Below are 26,586 nucleotides of genomic sequence, written 5' to 3' on the forward strand. Positions count from 1 at the left end.
TCTCTCTCTGAGTCTCTCTCGCTGAGCTCCACTGTCTGTTGGATGTCCTTGACCTTCTGCTGCCTCTCCTGGATCATACTCTGAACATCAGTCTTAGTCTTCCCCATCTCTCAGTTCACACTCTTCTGACATCAGGACAGTTACATGAGTCCTGTTCTCTGTCTCGTATCAGAACTGACACACACATGTCTGTTCTTCCCTACAGAACTTCTCCAGGGGTCTGTTGTGCTTCATGCAGACCCTCTGCTCCAGGTCCTCCACAGGGTCGATCAGCTGGTGTTTTTTGAACAGTGCCACCCTGTGGTGGGGCTTTAGGTGAGTCTCACAGTAAGAGGCCAGACACACCAGACAGGACTTTGTGGCCGTGAGCTTTGTGTCAGTGCAGATGTACAGGTTTGGTAAGACTTTTGGTTTGTGTTTGTCCTGGGGTGAGGGGCGTGGCTTCAACCAGAGCCAGCTTCTTCAGCCCAGCAGCCATGTGAAAAATGAACATATTTACAGGAACGTCAGGTCTTGTGTTGAATGTCTCATTGCATGTGGGACAGCGGCACGGGTCAGTGCTGTCCCAGTATCTGGTTATACAGGCCTTGCAGAGGTTGTGTCCACATGGGATGGACACTGGCTCCTTGAACACATCCAGACAGAGGGAACAATGAAACAGCTCATCAGACAGCAGAAGGCTGCAGGACGTCATTGATTAGGACACATCAAACACCAACACCTGTGAGTCTGAAATTAGTGTTTTTCTACATTAACAACATACAAATGAACCCTTTACTCAACTCAGCATGTGGAAAGCTCTGGTGAATCTGTCAGGGCACTGATCCATACTGTTCTCAACAGCAGGTTTCCAGTTTCACTTCAGCAAACTGATATTAGCTCCTCCCTGCCCAGTAGAAAGATAGTGGGAGGCAATGAGAGAGAGACAGTGACAGACAGAAAGAGAGATTGAGAAATAGCATAACAGAAAGGGGGAAAACAAGACTGCCTTGTATCATCTTAAAATCTTATTTGGGCTTGTTCTCTTTTCTCCAGGGCTATAACAAAAATTAGTTTGTTCCTGTATTTTCATTCTACATTACAGGACAATTCTGCAACACAGAGTTACGGTTAGTTAAGCCTAGTGCAGGAGCTAGTCTAGAACTGTCTTGGTTTTGTCCAGACCAGATGTTCACTTGGTCAATGAAATTAGTCCTGAGGTGTGTTAGGTGTCTTCACTGTAAAATGGAAACATATGAAAGCACATTTAAAACATGCATAGCAGTCATATCAGTTGTGTATTTTCACATAGTAATTTGGGTTTCACACAATCAATCAAACACAATAACCCCCTTTAATATTAAGGCAATAAAAGTCAATGTTTCTACAAAAGCAGGAAACTGTGAAATGTAGTGCAAAATTTGTGTTTCAAAGCCATAGTTACTGACCTGACCACCACATTTAGACATTCAACAGCATTAAGAGGAGTTAAGAGGAGTGTTTGGGCAGAAGATGGACATGTTTCATAAGAATTTCAAGAAGTTTACTATGAGAAATATGTGTTATTGACTGTTTTTGCCTGATTTGCCAATTGACAGCCTTATACAGTCTCATACATCCTTATCTAAAGCCCAAGAGGGTCTCCAAGAACTGACAAGGGGGACTTGAAAAGGAAATGTCATGATAAAAAAACATTATATCACATAGCTGTTTGACTGAATATTTTGTCCACATACCACATGAAACACATTGCCTTTCTAAAGTATTCAACCATATTACTTTTATAAGGTTACAGATACTTATTTTAAAACATTGATACTGAAACTCAATTACTGTAAGGTGACGTTAGTTTTATATTGACACATATTTGTAAACTAGAAAAGAAATATGAAATATGTTGCAGAAGTATTTCAAAGCGGATCCTCTTACAGTTTTTCAATTTTTTTCTTCTTCCATTCGTCCTTCAATTTTATCAAGAAGCCCAGTGTTACGTCCCCTGGACTGTTCTTTGTGTTTGTACTTGTTTGTCCTTTGTTTCCTTCTGTCATTAACTATTCAGGTGGTGTTCTGTGTTCCTGATAGTCCCTGATCATTGGTTCCTTCGTCTGGTTGCAGTGGTCCAATCAGTGGCCACTCCCTCTAATTGCTCCCACTTGTTCCTGTCATCAATAGCCAATCATACGTCCTTTAGTTTAAAACCCAATTAAGTTTAACTCTGTTGGGGTTCTCCACCCTCTAGTTGCCTTGACGTTGATTTAGAACCTTACATGTGGAATGTTCATCCTTAGAAGAGAGCAGTCGTCCTGTGTTTCCTGTGGGAATGTAATACCTTCTGGTTTACTAGTGGTCTCTTGTGTGTACTTGTGTTGGTATTTGTTCATTTTACTCAGTGTGAAATGATTTGTTCTACAGAGATGTTCTGTGTTTATCCCTTGGGAAGAGGACTTTACTTAGGGAGTTCATACAGGCCAGATGTCCATGGACTTAAATTCTTCCTTTAGAACTGACTTGTCTACACACACTGGGTCAGATTCAGGGTGGACCTCCCCATGTATTTGTGTAGATAGAGAGCCTAGCTGTTCTATAGTAGGATACTTCAGTTAGAGTTTGTTTTTACTTATACTTTATTTCCTTTGGTCCTGCCCTGCCTTTTTTTCCCATAATACTGTGCGTTTACAATAAACTATAGTTATTACACAGTATTCTTAGTGTCTCTCATCTCTGTTCCCTCACTATTTTGCCCAGTGAACAGGAAATTGTTGCTTTCAACTGTTTCACACTTCTTCAGTTGGCAAACATTTTTATTTTATTATTTATAATAGACAGAAAATATGAAATTACAGTAAATACAGAAATTAACCTAAACATGGACAACACATAAACAACTAGACTGATAGAGATGACAAACATAAAGCAAAACAACTATAAAACAATTACAACATCATCACTAAAGTAACTGTATGTATAAAATGTATACAGCTTTCAAACTGTGGTTTTGACACACACACACACACACACACACACACACACATACACACTTCCAGAAGTGTATGTGTTAAAACCGCTGTCAGCTAACTGTCAGGGCCCAGGAGTTTAGTGGTTGACTTGTTCATTAGTCAGAGATGGTTTCTTCATGCTGTATACATACTAGGGGTGTATCTGTATCTGTATTTGTTAAGGGGGGAAAAGTATTTGTATTCGAGTAAAATTCAAAATAGGCGTAAAAACTCCGTAGTTTTTTTTGCGTTAGGGCTGGTTCACCCGATTGCAGCATAATTAAATAATATCCCGATCAAACTCCGCTTCCTTAAAGTTATAAATTGCCTTTGGAACCGAGTTAAGATACAAAAATCTATTAAACAAAATTGAGACGCAGTTAGGTTTTTTCGCTCAGCCGAGCGCTCTGTTGCTGTGTGGAGAATGGAGATGTGTGGAGCAGCCTGTGTCAGTTACCGCTTTTATTCTTTTCCCCTCCCCCGACTGAACGTGAGAAAAAGCAGCTTTTTGATATAACGGTTTTCTTGTTCCCGAATACAAATATTTTTTTAAGTATTTGTTTGAAATAAGTATTTGTAAAAACCACGTTATTTGTGCCTTTCCGAATACCGTATTCGGGTTCGGCTCCACCCCTAGTACATACTATTACCTTAGTAAAGTATGAGCATTTTGTTCACGATTGATTTCACAAGAGGCCCTGGAATATAAGGTTATGTAAATTGTAAATTTGGTCTTTGTCTTAGAACTGTTGTAAATGTTTGGTTTAGGCATTAACATTAATGTTTGGTTTGTATTAAAGATAGGTCTCCACAAAGGTAGAATAAAGTGTGTGGGCATTTTCAGTCCAAGTTAAAGGGTTTAGAGTCAAACTTCCAATTGTGGTTAGTCTTAGAATCAGGTTTACTTTTAGGTTTGGGTTTCAAGAGTTAAGTGCAGGGTTAGGAATTGGGGTTAGGTTTAGGCATTATAGCCAGGTTATTGAGGTTAGGGTTAGGAAATATACTAATCTGCAGCTCTTATCTCGGATTTTAAATCTCAAATTCTTCTGTCATCCAAAAATGTAAGTAGATCCCATTACGTGGGGCCTATTTAGCCAACCAATAAGAAAAGGCTTTCAGAAAATAAACAGCCAACCAAAGAGTTCATCTCTGTCTGTATGTGACAGTAAAGAGGCGTGATCTGCATATGTTCTCATCATATAGGAAGTAAAGGTTTTTATATTTAGAACTGTAGACCAGAGACAGACAGACACTCATCAGGAAGTCAGAATGGAGCACTCCTGGTTCTGTTTGCTACTCTGTGAGTACTGACTTTGGGGTTTTATGTCTATTTACTAAGATTAATAGCACCACTCTACACAGGACAACTAAATAATTAATTTAATTCTCCACAGATATTTTGTTCCTACTCAGTGTTTTAGTTTAGATGAACTCTTCTGTCAGGGTGCCTTGTCTTTCAGGTGAATTGTGGAGTTTCCACTGATGACTGTATTGGTTTGTAAAATGGTTGTTGCATTCATGAATTAAAACTTAATCAGTGTTTTTTATTATTATGATGTGTTTTATCAATCAAATTTCAATCAAATGTATTTATAAAGCAGCAGTTGTCACAAAGTGCTTTACAGAGACACCCAGCCTTAAACCCCAAGGAGCAAACAACAGTAGTGTTGGATTTCAGTGGGATTAATAATATTATGTATGTAGAAGTGGGATTAATAGTATAATGTAGAAGTGGGATTAATAGTATTATGTATGTAGAAGTGGCATTAATAGTATAATGTATGTATAAATGGGGGTAATAGTATAATGTAGAAGTGGGATTAATAGTATTATGTATGTAGAAGTGGGATTAATAGTATAATGTATGTATAAGTGGGGATTAATAGTATAATGTATGTACAAGTGAGATAAATAGTTGAACCATGAGGTTCCTGAGGTAGACGTGTGTGCAACAACTGAAAATGCAAGAACAGTGGCAGTTCAAAATGTGCAGTGAAGGCAAGTTTAAGGTGTTGGCATGTGGAAATGAAATACAGGAATAGAAGCAATGAAATGTACCTGTAGATAACTGAAAACTTACCTGACTTAAGGCAGTGACAGAGTCCAGTAGTACAAAGGGGGGGTGTGGTTAGTGATGGGTCACAGAGTTCAGCAGGGTTAAAGGAAAAATGGAAAGAAACTGTTCCTGAGCCTGCTGGTGTGGGAACAAAGAGACCTGTACCGCTTGCCTGTTGTTAGGAGGACAAACAGATTGTGGCCTGGATGTGAAGGGTCCCTGGTGATGCCTCCAGCACGGTCACTTGAGCTGGAGGTCTACGATGGCTGAGAGCTGGGCACCAGTGATGTGCTGGGTGGTTTCCACCACCCGCTGTAGGACCTTCTGGTCGGCTATGGAGAAACCACTGAACCTCATAGATGACTGGAAGGCCCTGCAAGGGGTGGGGAAAACCGCCCAGCACATCACTAGTGACCAATCAGTGAGTCAGGATTCTCTTAATTGAGCAGCAGTAACATTTCACAATGATCTGGGAAGACAGGCAAGCTTTCTTCAGCCTCCTCAGAAAGTACAGGCTTTTAGACCAAGGCTGAGGTGTTGAAGGTCCAGGAGAGGTCCTCTGAGATGTGGACACCCAGGAATTTAAAGTTGGAAACACTCCACCTCAGTGTCATCGATGAGAACTGGGGTGTGACTGCAGACTTTAGATTTCCTGTAATCATATAGGCTTCATGAGATATGCATGCTACTATTAATTATCAAACCATATATTATAGTATTTAATATATAGTTGTATTTAAAACCTATTAACATATTTCACTGTATGACAATGTATTTGCTCAGAACTTATGTTTACATGAATCTGAAAATGGATCTTAAGTTGATATGAGTACAACACGTTTGTATCACTATAAGAAACACAATGATGAGTGACAACTCAACAATTAATCTGAAAGACAAGGCATTCTGGGAAATATTCACCTCAGATATCAGCATTAACCCACCTCAAAAAGTTAGCAAATGTTATTTGGTGAGAATTGGATTTAATCTGCGAGTTACCAAATCTGGGGAGTTTTCACTGTGTATTACTGCAGGAGTATTGACTATAGTACAGTAATGACATTGATTCATTTTGTTGCAGTTCTGACGACCTTCATCTACTGTGGTCACTCTGAAGATGATGGTAGATATTAATTCATCTGATCATACCTCCACCTCTTCATATTTCATCTCTTCATCTCTTCCATTGAATTTCAATCCACATGAACTACACTCACCCAAAGGATTATTAGGAACACCTGTTCAATTTCTCATTAATGCAATTACCTAATCAACCAATCACATGGCAGTTGCTTCAATGCATTTAGGGGTGTGGTCCTGGTCAAGACAATCTCTTGAACTCCAAACTGAATGTCAGAATGGGAAAGAAAGGTGATTTAAACAATTTTGAGCGTGGCATGGTTGTTGGTGCCAGGCGGGCCGGTCTGAGTATTTTACAATCTGCTCAGTTACTGGGATTTTCACGCACAACCATTTATAGGGTTTACAAAGAATGGTGTGTAAAGGGAAAAACATCCAGTATGCGGCAGTCCTGTGGGCGAAAATGCCTTGTTGATGCTCGAGGTCAGAGGAGAATGGGCCGACTGATTCAAGGTGATAGAAGAGCAACTTTGACTGAAATAACCACTCGTTACAACAGAGGTATGCAGCAAAGCATTTATGAAGCCATAACACGCACAAACTTGAGGCAGATGGGCTACAACAGCAGAAGACCCCACCGGGTACCACTCATCTCCAGTACAAATAGGAAAAAGAGGCTACAATTTGCACGAGCTCACCAAAATTGGACAGTTGAAGACTGGAAGAATGTTGCCTGGTCTGATGAGTCTCGATTTCTGTTGAGACATTCAGATGGTAGAGTCAGAATTTGGCGTAAACAGAATGAGAACATGGATCCATCATGCCTTGTTACCACTGTGCAGGCTGGTGGTGTAATGGTGTGGGAGATGTTTTCTTGGCACACTTTAGGCCCCTTAGTGCCAATTGGTCATCGTTTAAATGCCACGGCCTACCTGAGCATTGTTTCTGACCATGTCCATCCCTTTATGACCACCATGTACCCATCCTCTGATGGCTACTTCCAGCAGGATAATGCACCATGTCACAAAGCTCGAATCATTTGAAATTGGTTTCTTGAACATGACAATGAGTTCACTGTACTGAAATGGCTCCCACAGTCACCAGATCTCAACCCAATAGAGCATCTTTGGGATGTGGTGGAACGAGAGCTTCGTGCCCTGGATGTGCATCCCACAAATCTCCATCAACTGCAAGATGCTATCCTACCAATATGGGCCAACATTTCTAAAGAATGCTTTCAGCACCTTGTTGAATCAATGCCACGTAGAATTAAGGCAGTTCTGAAGGCAAAAGGGGGTCAAACACAGTATTAGTATGGTGTTCCTAATAATCCTTTAGGTGAGTGTACTTGTGAACACTGTTCAGATAGAAAATGTATTTCATGGAGAACCAGAGGACAAATATTATCCTCAGAGTTGTGTTAGGACTCAGATGACATGGGACAAATCATCAGAAACAAAACACTAGTTCTACTGACCTGATGTCTTAGGTTTATGTGTAATATGAGAAGTGGTGGGCTTATGAGTAGATGGTATTATATAGTATGATCAGAGTATATACAATCTTGTTTCCAAAAACATTGGAATGCTGTATAAAATGTAAAGAAAAATGGAATCCAATAATAGGCAAATCATTTAATCCCATATTCAATAGAAAATAGTACAAAGACCACATATCAAATGTTTAAAAACTGAGAAATTGTTTCATGAAAAATATATGTCCACTTTGATGCCAGGAACAATTTTCCCAAAAGTTGGGATGGGAAACAAAAGACTGGAAAAGTTGTGTAACACTAAAAAAATCAACCTGTTGGAACATCTCACAAGTAATTACATTAATTTGCAACAAGTCTGTAATATGATTGGGTGATTGGTTATAAACTAAGCATCTCATAGAGGATGAGTCTTTCAGAAGAGAGGATGGGGAGGGGTTCACCACTCTGAAAGAGTGCGCTGGCAAATAGTGCCCAAAGCCCAGAATACAACAGCAAACTAACTTCAGTTTCTGGGGAATAATAACGTGGCACCAGGCTGGTAAAGAAGGAGCAGCAGCTCTTAACACAGCAAACAACCACAATAACACACAAAGACTGGGGAGGTTGAGAAACACTTATAAACATGGCATTAGGTCAATGATGCTCTGGTGTGGGTGACCAGACTGGCCAGGGTGCATTTATGTATTAATGGAATATAAAGAATGGGGAACGATGGCTGCTAGAAGGCCGATGATATCGACCACCGAAGCCTTCCTGGACCAGGAGAAAGCAGCTCCAGGGGGAAATGTCACAAAAAGCCAGCATCCATGATGGTATTGGGGTGCAGTAGTGCAAATGGCTTGGGTGAATTGCACATCTATGAAGGCACTATTAATTCTGAACAATATAAACAGGGTTTAGAGTAACATATGCTGCCATGCAGACAACACATTTTTCAGGGAAGGCCTTGCTTATTTTATCCGGAAAATGCCAAACGACATTCTGCATGTATTACAACAGCATGGCTCTGTAGTAAAAGAGTCCAGGTGCTAAACGGACCTGCCTGCAGTCCAGACCCATTGAAAATATTTGGCACTTTATGAAACGAAAATACGACAAAGGAGACCCGGACTGTTGAGCAGCTGAAATCCTATATCAAACAAGAATGAGAAAAGATTTCACTTTCAAAGCTACAGCAATTGGTCTCCTCAGTTCCCAAACACTTAAAGAGTATAGATAAATAAAGAGGTGATGCAACACAGTGGTAAAATGCCCCTGTCCCACCTTTTTGGAAATGTTTTGCTGGTATCAAATTCTAAATGGGTATGTATTTTTCCAAAAAGAAAATAACATTTCTCAGTTTCAACATTTTATATTTTGCAGTATTTTCAATTAAATATAAGGATAAATGATTTGCATATAATTTGCATTCTACGCAGTGTCACACATTTTTTGAAACGGGGTAAAAGTATGTATCAATGTATATCCTATATATTGACATATAGTAGATTTGACACATTTACAGATGTATAATTCTGTTTAAATAATACATCAATCCAACTAGTTTCAGGGAGATGTGCAGAAGTTTGGGAGTAATGTAGTACAACGGTTTAGCTGTCAGTTTGGATGTGACTTGATGTGTTGATCATAGTCCTGTTAGTCTCTGTGTGGTAGATGGATATTTACTGAATGCCAAAGAAACTAGTGAATTATCATGCTGTTGTTTTGGTCATGATTGATCAATACTGACAGTCTGTCCTGCACCAGTCAGAGGATCATTATATAACAGTGAATGGATTATTCATTCTTTCTATCCCTTGAGTCTAGTAGAAATATTCATCATAATGAATAAATCAGCTCAAAAAACAGTCTGACAGATCAGGAACCCCCTCAAGGAAGTAATAATAATAATAATAATAATACATGGGATTTATATAGCGCTTTTCAATGACCCAAAGACGCTTTACAAAAACAAGCAAAACAAAGAACACTGAGAAATAAAATATACAACAACAAAGGGGCTATGGGAAGGCTTGTTTAAACAGAAATGGCTTAAGGCGGAGGCGGAAGGTGTTAAGAGAGTCAGAGTCAAGGATGGATTGTGGCAGTGAGTTCCAGAGCCGGGGAGCAACCCTGGAGAATGCCCTGTCACCAAAGCTCCGTAGCTTGGATCTGGGGATGATTAGGTGGCCTGCTGTACAAGAGCGGAGTGAGCGTGAAGGTTGATAGTGTTGAAGAAGGTCCGAGAGGTAGGGGGGAGCAAGTTTGTGGATGGCTTTGTAAGTCAGGAGGAGTATTTTGTATTCAATGCGCTGTTTGACAGGGAGCCAGTGAAGCTCACAGAGGATGGGGGTGATGTGCTGCCAGGACTTTGAATGAGTAAGAAGCCTAGCAGCAGAGTTTTGAACCATTTGGAGCTTATGGAGGTATGAGGAGTTGATGCCGGACAAGAGGGAGTTATAATAGTCAAGACGGGAGGAGATGAATGCATGAATCAGAGTTTCAGCTGCAGGTGGGGGGAGGGAGGATTTGAGTTTTGCAATGTTACGAAGATGAAAGAAAGATGAATGGGTCAGCCACAACTTTCAGCAGAAACCTTAACCAGCATTACCACAGTCTACACTACAACAGCGCAAACACAATGAAACATTTAGGCATATGAACATGTTGGCCTGAAAGTAATTAAAAGTTTTGGAAGAAGGTCTTGTTGACAGATGTTTCAGACTGACCCAAAATGAAGCCATAGTACAAAACGAAGTTTTTTTCGTGTCAAAACGTGGAGAATTCTTGATGTTGTCTAAATGGTGAAACCCATATGTACACAAATGCCTTCAGCTAAAAGCTGAGAAAAACTAATTTAGCTATGTATTAGAGCCAAAAGACAAAAAATTTATAATCATAATATTTACAGTTGAACGAGTCCCTAAAACAGGACTCGTTCCTTACGAGTCAGTAAAAAGAGTCGTTGAAAAAAATATGTTTGTGAGTTGTACATGACAAATTTGTTTGAACTTTTGGAATTAAAGACTATTTTTGTGAAAAACAAATACAAAAAGTTGGGACACTGTACAAATTGTGAGTAAAAAAGGAATGGAATAATTTACAAATCTCAAAAATTTATATTTAATTCATAATAGAATATAGATAACATATCGAATGTTGAAAGTGAGACATTATGTAATGTCATGCCAAATATTGGCTCATTTTGGATTTCATGAGAGCTACACATTCCAAAAAAGTTGGGACAGGTAGCAATAAGAGGCCGGAAAAGTTAAATGTACAGATAAGGAACAGCTGGAAGACCAATTTGCAACTTATGTCATTTGGCAACATGATTGGGTATAAAATGAGCCTCTCAGAGTGGCAGTGTCTCTCAGAAGTCAAGATGGGCAGAGGATCAACAATTCCCCCAATGCTGTGGCGAAAAATAGTGGAGCAATATCAGAAAGGAGTTTCTCTGAGAACAATTGCAAAGAGTTTGAAGTTATCATCGTCTACAGTGCATAATATCGTCCAAACATTCAGAGAATCTGGAACAATCTCTGTGCGTAAGGTTCAAGGCCAGAAAACCATACTGGATGCCCTGTTATCTTTGGGCCCTCAGATGGCACTGCATCACATACAGGAATGATACTGTAATGGAAATCACAACATGGGCTCAGGAATACTTCCAGAAAACATTGTCGGTGAACACAATCCACCGTGCCATTCGCTGTTGCCGGCTAAAACTCTATAGGTCAAAAAAGAAGCCGTATCTAAACAAGATCCAGAAGCGCAGGCGTTTTCTCTGGGCCAAGGATCATTTAAAATGGACTGTGGCAAAGTGGAAAAGTGTTCTGTGGTCAGACGATTCAAAATTTGAAGTTCATTATGGAAAACTGGGATGCCATGTCATCCGGACTAAAGAGGACAAGGACAACCCAAGTTGTTATCAGCGCTCAGGTCAGAAGCCTGCATTTCTGATGGTATGGGGTTGCATGAGTGCTTGTTGCATGGGCAGCCTACACATCTGGAAAGGCACTATCAATGCTGACAGTTATATCCAAGTTCTAGAACAACATATGCTCCCATCGAGACGTTGTCTCTTTCAGGGAAGACCTTGCATTTTCCAACATGACAATGCCAGACCACATACTGTATCAATTACAATGTCATGGTTGCATAAAAGAAGGATCCGGGTACTGAAATGGCCAGCCTGCAGTCCAGATCTTTCACCCATAGAAAACATTTGGCGCATCATAAAGAGGAAGGTGCGACAAAGAAGACTGTATTAAACATTCCTATTCATAAACTTGAGCAACTTGTCTCCTCAGTCCCCAGACGTTTGCAATTTGTTATAAAAAGAAGAGGAGAGGCCACACAGTGGTAAACATGGCCTTGTCCCAACTTTTTTGAGATGTGTTGATGCCATGCAATTTAAAATCAACTTATTTGATACATTTTCTTAGTTTAAACATTTGATATGTCATCTATGTTGTATTCTGAATAAAATATTGAAATTTTCACATCATTGCATTCTATTTTATTCACAACTGTACAGTGTCCCAACTTTTTTGGAATCGGGTATTTATTCTGTCACAGTAAAAACACAAAATTGGGGAATATAACTGATTGAAGTACATGCTATATACATTAATGTGATAAAAGTCATTCATCTATACAATACAAGGAGGAGGAGCCCCTGCTGCTACTAAGACGTTCCCCCAAAAGGGAGACTTCTAGTGGTTTCTGTTAGGCCCAAGGCCCTGTCTTCCACACATAGATGGAGACTTCTTCTAGTGGTTTCTGTTAGGCCCAAGGCCCTGTCTTCCACACATAGATGGAGACTTCTAGTGGTTTCTGTTAGGCCCAAGGCCCTGTCTTCCACACATAGATGGAGACTTCTAATGGTTTCTGTTAGGCCCAAGGCCCTGTCTTCCACACATAGATGGAGACTTCTTGTTGCCCATGACATATTTGTCAACTTGGGAAATAAATATTATTTTTATTTTTGTGAAAAACGAATGTTCTGTCACAGTGAAAACACAAAATTGGGGAACATAACCGACTGTGGTACATGCTGTATATATGAATGTGATAAAAGTCATTCATCAGTACAATACAAGGAAGAGGAGCCCCTGCTGCTATTAAGACGTTCCCCCAAAAGGGAGACTTCTAGTGGTTTCTGTTAGGCCCAAGGCCCTGTCTTCCACACATAGATGGAGACTTCTTCTAGTGGTTTCTGTTAGGCCCGAGGCCCTGTCTTCCACACATAGATAGAGACTTCTAGTGGTTTCTGTTAGGCCCAAGGCCCTGTCTTCCACACATAGATGGAGACATGGATCCTTGCTCAGCCGACATTCCATTCATTACAATGTGTCTGGATACAGAGAAGGGAAAGACATTGACCATGGAAGACATAACAATTGTCATTCATAGTACATTAGGTAAACAGAATATCAGGAACTCTGAAGGAATAATCAAAGTACTGAAATAAATGTTCATTAGAAAAATATATTTTCCACAGCCCACTATTGATATTTTCTGCCAGGATAAACCTTCTTGCCACTAGAAGGGAATCTACATAGACTGTATGTTAGTATGGGGTTTACTACCAACAGACTCATAGACCCTGGTTCTGTATAGATTTGTTGAGGGGGCAGCTCCCCCTGGTGGTGAGATGGTATATCCACTGTGTTTAAAAACCTTTTTGGCCACCGACCCATTTCAATATCTAAAAACCCCAACCAGGTGAAGGAAAATTATATAATCAAATTTTTTATTTTTATTTGAGGCTATGAGAGTCAATTGTAAAACATTCTCCCTTGTCCTTATTTTCATAGTAGGTGACGCCACATTGGGTCGCGACCCCTAGTTTGGGAACATCTGCTTTAATGGCAGTTCTGCAGTACTAAGGAGACCAATGGATGAAGCTGCTGCTGTGTAGTACTGATTTAAAGGAATCTGGAGGTTTATTAACCTAATAGTTTTATGCTGGGTAGTTAAAGATAATATTCATGTTTTAACACTGGTTGGCTTTGCTGCTTCACAACTCATAACATTGAAACAAGTCATCAATATTACTGATAACCATATTTGCCTCATCTACAGTGTTTAATTACTTTGAGAGAATTGAGACATAAAACATTACAAAGCCAAAAAATCCTGTTCTATTCAGTTTTCACTCCTTCATGCATATGTGTTATTTCTTATAGCCAGTGATTTGTTTAGGTATGTGACCTCACATTGTGCCCAAACCCAAGTTTGTGAACCACAGTATTAAACATCTACAATAATAATAATAATAATAATAATAATAATAATACACCCAAAGATGCTTCACATCAGATACAAAACAAACAACATCTAAGGAAAGTGATTGGACAACACACAGACAAAGTAAAGAAAATAACTCCTACATGACACTGGATGAAAGGAAAGGGGAGGGGCCAGGGGAAGAGGAGGGGCTAGGGGTAGAGGAAGGCAGGGGGTAGGGAGAGGGCAGGGGGTAGGGAGAGGGGAGGGGCTAGGAGTAGGTAAAAGGGAGGGGCTAGGAGTAGGTAAAAGGGAGGGGATAGTGGAAGGGGAAGGGGAGGGAGAGGATGTAGGGACTGCGCTGAGGTACTGGGAGCCAGTGGAGTTCCCAGAAGAAGGGGTGATGTGCTGCCAGGACTTGGTGTGGGTGAGAAGACTGACTTCTGGGGCCACAGGGAGCTGTCTACCTTGAATAATGACAAGGACCATTTGTCCACCTGACCAGTGTGATTAATCAGGAAGTGACATGGATCTCCTAGATGTTCACTCTGTCTATTCTAGCTTGCTTACAGTTAAACCTCATTCACTCTTTCAGAAATCCAGGGTTATATCAATACCTAAAGTCTAAAGACATAATTGATGTCTAGTTCCACAACAAGGGGATCTTTCATCTATCATATCCAATAGTCTATATCCCTGCTATAATGACAATCCAGCCAATCAATCACTATGAAACTGTTTGCTTCTCTCTCTGTCTCCTCTGTTTCCTTCTGCTTGCGTTGCATCCTGTCTCAGACTCACATCTGAGTTTCACACCAATGTCTGTCTCACTAGTAGTTTACTAAAACCCACAGGATGGAGAAACTAGCAGGTCAAACCTGATGAACATGTTATATTAGTCTCCAGTACTACTCAGATCAGCAATATAACCCTAGTATGCACTTCAGTGTTGGAACCAATAATAGGTTGTTAACGAGTCATGTATTTGTATTACTATTGTTCAGAAAAAACCTCTGAGTCCTCATCTATAGTTACTGTTATATATAGTTACTATGAGTTCTCATCTATAGTTACTGTTATATATAGTTACTATTTGAGTTCTCATCTTTAGTCACTGTTATATATAGTTACTATTTGAGTTATCATCTATAGTTACTGTTATATATATTTACTATACGAGTTCTCATCTATAGTTACTGTTATATATATTTACTATGAGTCCTCATCTATAGTTACTGTTATATATAGTTTATATACGAGTTCTCATCTATAGTTACTGGTATATATAGTTACTGTATGAGTTCTCATCTATATTTACTGTTATATAAAGTTACTATATGAGTCCTCATCTATAGTTACTGTTATACATAGTTACTATATGAGTCCTCATCTGTAGTTACTGTAATATATATAATTACTATATGAGTCCTCATCTGTAGTTACTGTTATATATAGTTACAATGAGTTCTCATCTATAGCTACTGTTATACAGTTACTATATGAGTCCTCATCTGTAGTTACTGCCATGACAATCACTCAGCCAATCACAGCAGGGAGGTCAGCTTATCTATTCCTAACATAACACTTGACAAATGGGTGCAATCTGAAGGATAGTTATTAGTTTATATATTTGGTTAGTGTTTCTGACCCATTTAAATGTGTTACAATAGCAAAAGATAAATTAATGTTTTATATAACATAAATTAAGATGTAATCATACCTTGTATAGATTGGTGCACTAACTCCATACATATTAATGTGTGTTTTCACAGCTCTGCCCTCAGCTACTCTGACAGTAGATCCAAACCCTGTGTTCATTGGAGAGACAGTTACTCTGACCTGTTCAGTGAACTCTGAGGGTAACTGGAGATATACATGGGACAAAGACAGGCCTAGTAATACAGTAACCCCGTCTGGCAGACACTCTATAACAGGAGGCACCCTCATCATCAGTAGAGTTGAAATGTCTGACCAGGGTTCCTACTGGTGTCTGGGAGAGAGAAAATACACATCCACATCTACATCCACCAGTAATCAGGTCACTATATCTGTAAAAGGTGAGTTAGACACTTTGTTGTATGTTTAATGTGGTTGTCATAATGTCAGTCATGGTCTGTGTTTCTATCATGTGAATGTCAAACTGTCATAATTACTAGTACTTGCATCCACTAAACTACTCATATTTATGACATAAGTAGTAGCTGTAGCCACTAACCTACTACTGTTACTTTTATATCTCCTTCCTTCTTTTTCTAAACTACTACTGTTACTTTTATTTCTCCTTCCTTCTTTTTCTAAACAACTACTGTTACTTTTATTTCTCCTTCCTTCTTTTTCTAAACTACTACTGTTACTTTTATTTCTCCTTCCTTCTTTTTTCAAAACTACTACTGTTACTTTTATTTCTCCTTCCTTCTTTTTCTAAACTACTACTGTTACTTTTATTTCTCCTTCCTTCTTTTTCTAAACTACTACTGTTACTTTTATTTCTCCTTCCTTCTTTTTCTAAACTACTACTGTTACTTTTATTTCTCCTTCCTTCTTTTTCTAAACTACTACTGTTACTTTTATTTCTCCTTCCTTCTTTTTCTAAACTACTACTGTTACTTTTATTTCTCCTTCCTTCTTTTTCTAAACTACTAATGTTACTTTTATAACACCTTCCTTCTTTTTTCTTCCCCGAGAACAACATGGGACAGGTTATGTCTACACTACATTATTTCAGCACTGTCATTAGCACCATCATTATCAACACTGATGTCATTATAATCAAAATGTGTGATGTTAGAAGAACGACATGATGGAATTGAATCAATGTCTTCTTAACCTCTTTCTGGGGGCTGTTTGTGTTGGTCCAGGTCAGGAATAGCGCTTTCTTATTTGAATGTCAAACCATCACTATCAGTAAAACCTGCAGCCGCTAAACTACTCACATTTATGACACAAGTAGAAGCTGCTGCCGCTAAGCTACTACTGTTACTTTTATTCATCCTGCTTCTGTGAGAAACAATGTGGGACAGACCATTTGAGTAAGAGAGGGGGGTTCAGTCTCAAACATAAGTAATTTGTTAGAAGACATGATTTCCTTTGAATATCATTTAGAGTAACATGATGAGACATTAAGACCAAAAATAACTATAAACCACAATGTATTATTACATTTGTAAAAATATATTTCAGTTTAAATCTTTACAGGGTCCTAGGCCTCCTGGTGGCAAAAGATGGTTGTCTACCTTACCTAATGAAAGTTTAAACTGATGTCCCTTTTAGATAAATATCCCCATACTGTAGCTCAGTCCAGCAGCCTTATTTGATCAACTTATATCATTGAGATAAAACACTGTCACCCTTCAGTGAGACACACCTGAATACACATCTACATCCATCAGTAATGATGTCACTTTAACTGTTTATGGTGAGTTTGAAACATTGTTGTTTGTTTGATGTTAAATTCATTGAGTCAATCATGGTCTGTATTTCAATGGCGAATTTCAATTGTCCGTTTGATGTAAACTCTTATCTAATACATGAACTCATTAATTTAGTAGTTGCTATGTTTAGTTTCACACTGAAAGGAAATATATACACATCTGTGAAGTGTTAGTCCCATAATTGGTTAAATGTACAAACATGATTGATTTATCAAGAAGTAACATGAAGCTCCTGGATGTTCCCTCTGTCTATTCTAGCCTGTTTACAGTTGTACCTCATTACCTCCTTCAGAAATCCAGGGTTATATAGTCTATGGATTACTACACTGGGATCCACTTTGTTATCAGGGACCACTTCTACACATATTAACTTTTACACTCAGATTACCTGATGCCAGCATCCCTGATTCAAACTTATTTCCCTTTATTATAAATGTCTCCCTACCTGAACTCAGTCCAAATGCTCTATTTGGTCAGCCTGTATCATTGAGGTAACACACTCACACCCTTCAGTTAGATACACCTCTAACAGATGAATACAGTGAGTGTCTCAGGTGTAACTGGGGACAGTTGGTGACAGACATCACATGAACTGAGAAGGACAGCATGTTCCTTTCATTTAATATAACTGATAATGTGATCATGCTTTGTATAGATAACAGCACTAACACCATATACATTAATTTGTTATGTGATTTCACAGCTCTGTCCAAAGCTATCCTGATAGTAGATCCAAACTCTGTGTTCCTTGAAGAGGAGGTTACATAGTAATAATAACATTTCAGTCACATTCAGTCTCAATTTCTAAGAATATATTTTGATCATAACCTGATGACAGTATTTACAGATTTCAAAAATGTATATTTTTTATACATTTTTTATACATTTATACTACTCTTGAACACACCCCACGCTCCATTACTCCTGAACGCACCCCACGCTCCACTACTCCTGAACACACCCCACACTCCATTACTCCTGAACACACCCCACGCTCCATTACTCCTGAACACACCCCACGCTCCATTACTCCTGAACACACCCCAGGCTCCATTACTCCTGAACACACCCCAGTCATCAGATCCCAATCACCCTCATTTGGATCAACTGTGTCCCCACCTGTGTCTTCTTTGTGTCCCTATTTAGTTCTTTTCAGTTCTCCAGAGCCTTTGTGAGGTTTTGTTTGTCGTTTGTATTTCACACTGAGCCTTTTTTTTTGCTACTTCTATATGCTACTGTTGTATTGATTCCACCTGTTTGACCGCCACCTGGTTTGTCTGGTGTTCACATTCTCCTAATAAACCACTAACGCTCCGCGTAAAGCTATTTCAAAATGAAACTATGAAATATCAAAAAAAAAATCAATGCTTGATACTTTAGGAGAATATAAGTAAAGGTTCTTAGATTATGTAATGAGAAATATAGTAACGCATGTTGAGATAAATATCAAAAAATTTGAAAAAGCTATTTCAAAAGGAAACTTTAAAATGTTCATATAAATTGTAAATGTAAATGTTTAGCATAATTTGGGAAAAGTCTAAGTTGAGGCTCTTAGAAAATGTATTGAGGAATATACTGATGCAATTGGGAAGGAATATCTAAAACTCTGAAAAAGCTATTTCAAAAGGAAACTTTAAAATGTTCATATAAATTCTGTACCACATTATTTGTGAATCATCTAAGTTGAGGCTCTTAGATAATGTATTGAGGAATACACTGATGTGAAGGACAGCATGTTCCTTTCATTTAATATAACGACTGACAATGTGATCATACTTTGTATAGATTACTGCACTAACTCCATATACATTAATGTTTTGTGTGTTTTCACAGCTCTGCCCAAAGCTACTCTGACAGTAGATCCAAACCCTGTGTTCACTGGAGAGAAAGTTACACTGACCTGTTCAGTGGAGTCTGTCAGATACTGGCGAAGATATGTGTGGTACAAAGACAACACATTCTATCCAAATAGACTTTCTCAGTATAATAGAGCCACCCTGACTATTAATAGTGTTAAAGAGTCTGACAAAGGTCTCTACTATTGTCAGGGAATCAGTAACTCAAGACCCACATCTTCATCCATCAGTAACTATGTCACTTTAAGTGTTTATGGTGAGTTTGATTTGTTTGATGTTAGATTCATTGAGTCAATCATGGTCTGTATTTCAATGGCGTATTTCAATTGTCCGTTTGATGTAAACTCTTATCTAATACATGAACTCATTAATTTAGTAGTTGCTATAAATGTTTAGTTTCACACTGAAAGGAAATATATACACATCTGTGAAGTGTTAGTCCCATAATTGGTTAAATGTACATACATGATTGATTTATCAAGAAGTAACATGAAGCTCCTTGATGTCCCCTCTGTCTATTCTAGCCTGTTTACTGTTGTACCTCATTACCTCCTTCAGAAATCCAGGGTTATATAGTCTATGGATTACCACACTGGGATCCACTTTGTTATCAGGGACCACTTCTACACATATTAACTTTTACACTCAGGTTACCTGATGCCAGCATCCCTGATTCAAACGTATTTCCCTTTAATATAAATGTCTCCCTACCTGAACTCAGTCCAAATGCTCTATTTAGTCAGCCTGTATCATTGAGATAACACACTCACACCCTTCAGTTAGATACACCTCTAACAGATGAATACAGTGAGTCTCTTCAGTGTAACTGGGGACAGTTGGTGACAGACATCACATGAACTGAGAAGGACAAGGACAGCATGTTCCTTTAATATAACAACTGACAATGTGATCATACTTTGTATAGATTACTGCACTAACTCCATATACATAAATGTGTTGTGTGTTTTCACAGCTCTGCCCAAAGTTACTCTGACAGTAGATCCAAACCCTGTGTTCACTGGAGAGAAAGTTACTCTGACCTGTTCAGTTGGATCTTACAGTGTCTGGACTAGATATGACTGGTACAAATACAACACATTCAAACAAAATAGACTTCCTCAGTATAGTGGAACCACCCTGACTATTAATAGTGTTAAAGAGTCTGACCAGGGTCTCTACTGGTGTCGGGGATTCAGTAACTCAAGACCCAGATCTTCATCCACCAGTAATCAGGTCACTATAACTGTGAATGGTGAGTTAGATACTTTGTTGTGTGTTTTGTGTTATTGTCATAATGTCAGTCATGGTCTGTGTTTCAATGTTATTATTTAAATTGTCCGATTGATGTAAATTATTTTCTGATACCTGAATTAATTAATTTGGTATTTGCTATAAATGTAAACACCATATGTGTAGTGTAAGTCCCATAATAGGTTAAATGTAAGTATCCTAATTATTTCCCCACCAAACACTATTTTCTCTGAAATGTTTGGCACTTATTTGTTCATGTCTCTGTTAGTGACCATTTGACCACCAGACAGGTTTGATTCATCATGAAGTAACATGTATCTCCTGGATGTTCCCTCTGTCTATTCTAGCCTGTTTATTGTTATACCTCATTACCTCCTTCAGGAATCCAGGGTTATATCAATACCTAAAGTCTAAAGACAGAGTTGGTTTCTTGTTTCACAACAAGGCATCCTTTACCTACCATATCCAGTAGATTATATCCTTGTAATAATGACCATCCTGCCAATCCTTCACAAAGACAACTTAGTCAATGGATTACCACACTGGGAACCACTTTGTTATCAGGGACCACTTCTACACATTAACTTTTACACTCAGGTTACCTGATGCCAGCATCCCTGGATTACAGTATTTTCTGGTTGCTTAAGCACTATTGGTACCACTTTCTTTTGCAGGATAGAAATAAAGAGGTAATAACTAGATTTTTTCCAGGAAACAACATAGAAACAAAGAGGAATCAGCTGGGTAACAACATGGTAACTACACATCAATAGTAAGCATGTTTCTGCTGAAAATAGTAGGTAACTGCTAGGAAAGCTGAATGGAAAAAGCTTTGTAACTGAGACGGCAACACTACATAAGGGCATGCTAGTCACCCATTTATCCTTCGTTTCTTTATGCTAAAATAACAAGCAGTCTGTAAGGAAAAACAATACAGAATGAAGATCGCTACTACCAGGTCAGAATATGTCAGTTACCCCTCAACAGTTGATATGTTGCACTCCTGTATTTCAGTTCTTTCCTGACATTCCTGTTATTTCAGCACAACTCAGTTGTGAAATTCCCCTGCATTTAAAAGACTGTGTAGTTTTACCGACCCCCAGCGGGTTTGAAATGCCCACCATCAATGGGGGGCACCGTGACACTGTCCTGTACCACACCACACAGGGAAGATGCCCAGACAGGGAAAAAGCACAGCCCCAACCGGGAGTGACACCCCAGTCTGCCACACGGAATGCCAGCGTCTGACCACAAAGACACACATACTGAGCCAAAGCAGAGGGGAGAAACCATGCAAGCTCTCCTCCCTCACCCCGGCATGGGAAGGAGGAGAGAACGCCCACAAGACCATCTTCATGGAACCAAACGACGGCTGGATCGCCTGAGGCAGGACAGCAGGGTTGGGGAGCAACACAGCCCTGCTGCCATCGCCGTTGATGGTGAGACAGCCAGGCTGCATCGTCAGAGCACACAGGTCACTGACCCTCTTAGCGAACAGCCACCGCGAACAGGCACCCTGCCCAAGGTGGGGCCAACCTGAAAGGGAGAAGAAGACACACACTTAACCTGTGCCGAACCGTCCATCTCCCTATCGGTTATGGCCTTAACCATGGAAATAGAGGCTCCAGCAGGATGTGTGGACGAGTACAATGGACCTGACATCCCCACTGAGCAAGAGGGAACCCCCACTCGCCAAACTAGAACCTGCCCAGGCTCCCACACATGCTGGTTGACATGGCAACAGCATGAGGAGGAACCACGGACTCATGGAGTCAGAGACTGAGGGTAGGAAGAACGCTCACCAAACCTAACCGGGCATGCAACAGTTGTCTGTAATGAAGGCTCACTCACTGGTAAATAAGGTGCAAACACAGCTTTATTTACCAAACACCAGGAGCCCCCCACCAAACACATACAGAGTGGGGAGGCCTCCGAGGGACACTCCCCCCAAAAAGTCAGGTACAATGCTTGTTAAAGGGAGGGACCTTCCGGTTCCCTTGGTTCTGTCGGTGGGCAGGGGGAGGAGAGACGGCCTCTGGGGCCAAAACTGCCAGAAGAATTTTTCAGGATACAAAGAAAAACCCACATGTTCCCTCAGGAGAAATACAAGCTGCTCAGGGAAAGAGGGTGCCAGAAAGAAGCCTTTACTGAGCCAATAGCATAAAGAAGCCAGGTTACAATATGTCCAAAAGCACCTTGACACACCACACACCTGTAACTTGGAGTGACGAGACCAAAATAGAGCTTTATGTTCATAACCATAAGAGCTATGTTTGGAGAGGGGTCAACAAGGCCTATAGTGAACAAAATACTATCACCACTGTGAAGCATGATGTTTTGGGTGTGTGTGAGCTCTAAAAGCACAGGGAATCTTGTGAAAATGTTCTGAAGTGGCCATCACAGTCTCCTAACAATAATATCTTTAAGCCACTCTGGGGAGATCTGAAACGTGCGATTCATGCAAGATGACCAAAGACTTTGCATGACCTGGAGGCATCTTGCCAAGTCGAATGGGCAGCTATACCACCTGCAAGAAATCAGGGCCTCTTAGACAACTTTTACAAAAGACTGCAAGCTGTCATTGATGCTGAAGGTGGCAATACACAGTGTTAAGAACAAAGGGTATGCAGACTTTTTAACAGGGGTCTTTGTTGGCATGTTTTGTTTTATTATTGCACCATTCTGTTATGAACTACAGTTGAATGTGAATCCCATAACAAATAAAAGGCGTGTTTTGGATGCTCACTCATGTTTTCTTTACAAATGGTACATATATTACCAATTCTCCAAGGGTATGCAAACTTTATCCACCCTGTGCTGCTCCGCCCTTATCTTCCTCCCAGACAAGATCCCAATAGGAGGTGTTGTGTAGGGGCGGGGCTGGCCTAGCAACATCTGTTTTTGTTGGGGGCCTAAGGTGCGATGCTGATTGGTGGGGTGTGGGTACGTTTTTGCCACATATTATGAAAAATAATTATATATTTTTTTTGGACCTTTTTCTTTTACTCTACAGAGCCTGGCACGGCCCCTGATAAACTTGCTAAATTGAAGGGGGAAAAAAATTTAGTAAACAATGTATTCAAATTCCGTGTATTCTTTGTTCATATTTAGTATGTTTTGTGTGTTTTCACAGCACTGCCTAATTCTACCCTGAGTATAGAACCAACCTCTCCGTACACTGGAGAGAACGTTACTCTGACCTGTTCTGCTGGATCTGACAGTGACTGGAGATATAAATGGTATAAAGACAGGAGTATTATTGCAGTAAATCAGTCTGACAGACACTCTACAACAGGAGACACCCTCATCATCAGTAGAGTTGAAGAGTCTGACCAGGGTCTCTACTGGTGTCAGGGAGAGAGAAAAAACACACCCACATCTACATCCATCAGTAATCAGGTCAATATAACTGTGAAGGGTGAGTTCATTATTTTGTGTTTAGATTTGAGTTGCATTTCATTTTCTCTTTTTAGTAATTATACCAAACCTTGTGATCATAACTTCATTGTAATGTATTGGGGCACTGAATGCATAATGGATGTTTTCACAGCTCAACCCAAATCTATGCTGGCTCTGACTGTGAATGGTGAGTTAGATAAGATTTTCTTCATTGAGTCACTGACAATCTGAATCAATTCCTTCATATATTGACTTATACTCTGTAATGAATTTCATCATTAACATGCAAACATAATGTCAATATACTTTCCACTTAAACCTGTTGACTGGTAACCTCCAAACTGTTAACTGTTTAACCAAATACCAACACATTACCAGACATTGGCCACAATGAGCTCAGACATAGAGAACTGGAGATCACAGAGAATTACAAAATAATGCTCATCACATTAGCCAGCTCCAAACTAATATTTTATATATTAAATGATCACCACCCAACTGTATGTCATTGACTGTGAAGCTTTGTATATTTAATTGTCCATATACAGGTGCTGGTCATATAATTAGAATTTCATCAAAAAGTTGGAATTACTGAAATAAATCAACTTTTTGATGATATTCTAATTATATGACTAGCACCTGTATGGGTTAATGTGTAAATTTACTGTAGGTGATTCATACTTTGATTCTGATATTTCCAGGAGATAAAGTCCATTCAGACAAAGAGGACGTATTAACAGGTGACAGAGTGACACTGACCTGCACTGTAGAGTCCTCTGGGTGGAGGTTTTACTGGTACAGAGACAGAACAGACTCTCCACCAGTATCCACCACTGAATCCACCTACACATTTAACCCTGTCAGTGTCTCTGATGGAGGACAGTACTGGTGTAGAGGAGGGAGAGGAGAACCTCCCTACTACACCCTGAACAGTGACCCAGTCAGGATTACAGTTACTGGTGAGTCTAACACCTTGTATTATTGGTTGTTGTGTTATATGGACATTCAGTAATCTGGGGTACAATGTATTGTCTGATTAGTGGACTTAGTTGTCTGTGTCGTGTCTCTGTAGAGAGACCAGTAGCTGTTCTGACCATCCAACCCAACTGGACCCAGATATTCATTGGAGAGACGGTCACTCTCAGATGTGTCCTACTGGGGGGAGGAGACACTGACTGGCAGTATGAGTGGTTTCACTATCAGAACATTATTCAGACAGAACCTGAGTACAGAATCAGTCCTGTCAGAACATCCCACAATGGGTCATATAGATGTAGGGGTGTAAAGGGAAGAAAGACCTCCAATCACAGTGATGTTGTACAACTGACTGTATCTGGTAAGTCCACAGCATTTAATTATGTTAACCTCTCTACACTTAACTAGAATACTTTCTAAGACCAACAGTTTACAACATGTTCTCTGTCTAATCCCAGTTAAATATACATTAATGTGTTGTGTGTTTTCACAGCTCTGCCCATAGCTACTCTGACAGTAGATCCAAACATTGTGTTCCCTGGAGAGAAAGTTACTCTGACCTGTTCAGTGGAGTCTGACAGGGACTGGACTGAATATGAGTGGTACAAAGACAACAAAATCAACCGTTATAGACTTTATGAACATAGTGGAGCCACTTTTACTATTAATAGTGTTACAGTGTCTGACCAGGGTTCCTACCAATGCCAAGGAAACAGACAACACAGACCCACATCTACATCCTCCAGTAATCTGGTCACTATAACTGTACAAGGTGATTTAGACACTTTGTTGTGTGTTTTGTGTTGTTGTCATTGAGTCAATCGTGGTCTGGTTCAATCAGTGGTGGTTGTAGTGATTTGGGGGTCCTAGACAGACCCTGGTTGAGGCCCCAACATCATCTATGTTTTACCTTATTGTCCTCATCAAAGACACACCAGTGACATTTACACACCTTCTTTCAGTATTGTTGAATGGAACTGGCACTTCCAAAGACACTTGCATTGCTGCTCCTTTAAGTAGAGTAAATTAATTATCTAAGGGGAACATACTGCATTATAGGTTACGTCTACAGGAAAGCACAAAGCACTTATCCACTATGTTCAAGTGTTCAGGTTCTTAATCATGATCAATCAAGTGCATTCATATAGCTTCCTTTTCTCACTATGCTGCATGTTTCATTATCTGTCATCTAGGAGGGCCACATGTACCTGGATCAGACATTATAGTCTGTGTCACTACATTATTTCACCACTGTCATTATCACCATCATTATCAACACTGGTGTCATTATAATCTAAATGTGTGATGTTGGAAGAACGACATGATGGAATTAAATCAATGTCTTCTTAACCTCTTTCTGGGGCTGTTTGTGATGGTCCAGGTCAGGAATAGAGCTTTCATATGTGAATGTGAAACTGTCACTATCAGTAAAACCTGCAACCGCTAAACTACTCACATATATGACACAAGTAGAAGCTGCTGCCGCTAAGCTACTACTGTTACTTTTATTTATCCTGCTTCTGTGAGAAAAAATATGGAACAGACCATTTGAGGAAGAGAGGGGGGTTCAGTCTCAAACATAAGTAATGTATTAGAAGACATGATTTCATTTGAATATCATTTAGAGTAACATGATGAGACATTAAGACAAAAAATAAATATAAAATCACAATGTATTTTTATATTTGTAAATACATATTTCAGTTTGATTTTGTACAGGGTCCTAGACCTCCTGGGGCCATAGACTGTTGTCTACCTTAACTAATGATAGTTCAAACTGATGTCCCTTTTAGATAAATATCCCCCTACTGTAACTCAGTTCAGCAGCTCTATTTGGTCGACCTGTATCATTGAG

At 39.6% G+C, this 26,586-nt stretch overlaps 1 protein-coding gene and 1 long non-coding RNA gene across 2 annotated transcripts; both read left to right on the plus strand.

Moving 5' to 3' along the window:
- The first annotated feature begins 41 nt into the window (after positions 1–41).
- Positions 42–2,616, plus strand: LOC117593513. The gene is made up of 3 exons (XR_004574934.1): positions 42–315; positions 546–723; positions 2,039–2,616. It is a non-coding gene; the product is annotated as an uncharacterized LOC117593513 (long non-coding RNA).
- A 1,601-nt stretch (positions 2,617–4,217) lies between these two features.
- LOC117593497 (leukocyte immunoglobulin-like receptor subfamily A member 3) lies at positions 4,218–26,123 on the plus strand. Its single transcript, XM_034288895.1, has 12 exons — positions 4,218–4,275; positions 6,113–6,154; positions 15,592–15,876; positions 19,084–19,445; positions 19,631–19,643; positions 20,080–20,358; positions 23,491–23,775; positions 23,908–23,943; positions 24,458–24,715; positions 24,829–25,092; positions 25,225–25,356; positions 26,113–26,123. The coding sequence occupies exons 1-12, from the start codon at positions 4,245–4,247 to the stop codon at positions 26,121–26,123; spliced, it is 1,998 nt and encodes a 665-aa protein (XP_034144786.1). The 5' UTR covers positions 4,218–4,244.
- The last annotated feature ends 463 nt before the right edge of the window (positions 26,124–26,586 follow it).

The sequence above is a fragment of the Esox lucius genome, chromosome 20 (assembly GCF_011004845.1).
Source record: "Esox lucius isolate fEsoLuc1 chromosome 20, fEsoLuc1.pri, whole genome shotgun sequence".
NCBI lineage: Eukaryota > Metazoa > Chordata > Actinopteri > Esociformes > Esocidae > Esox > Esox lucius.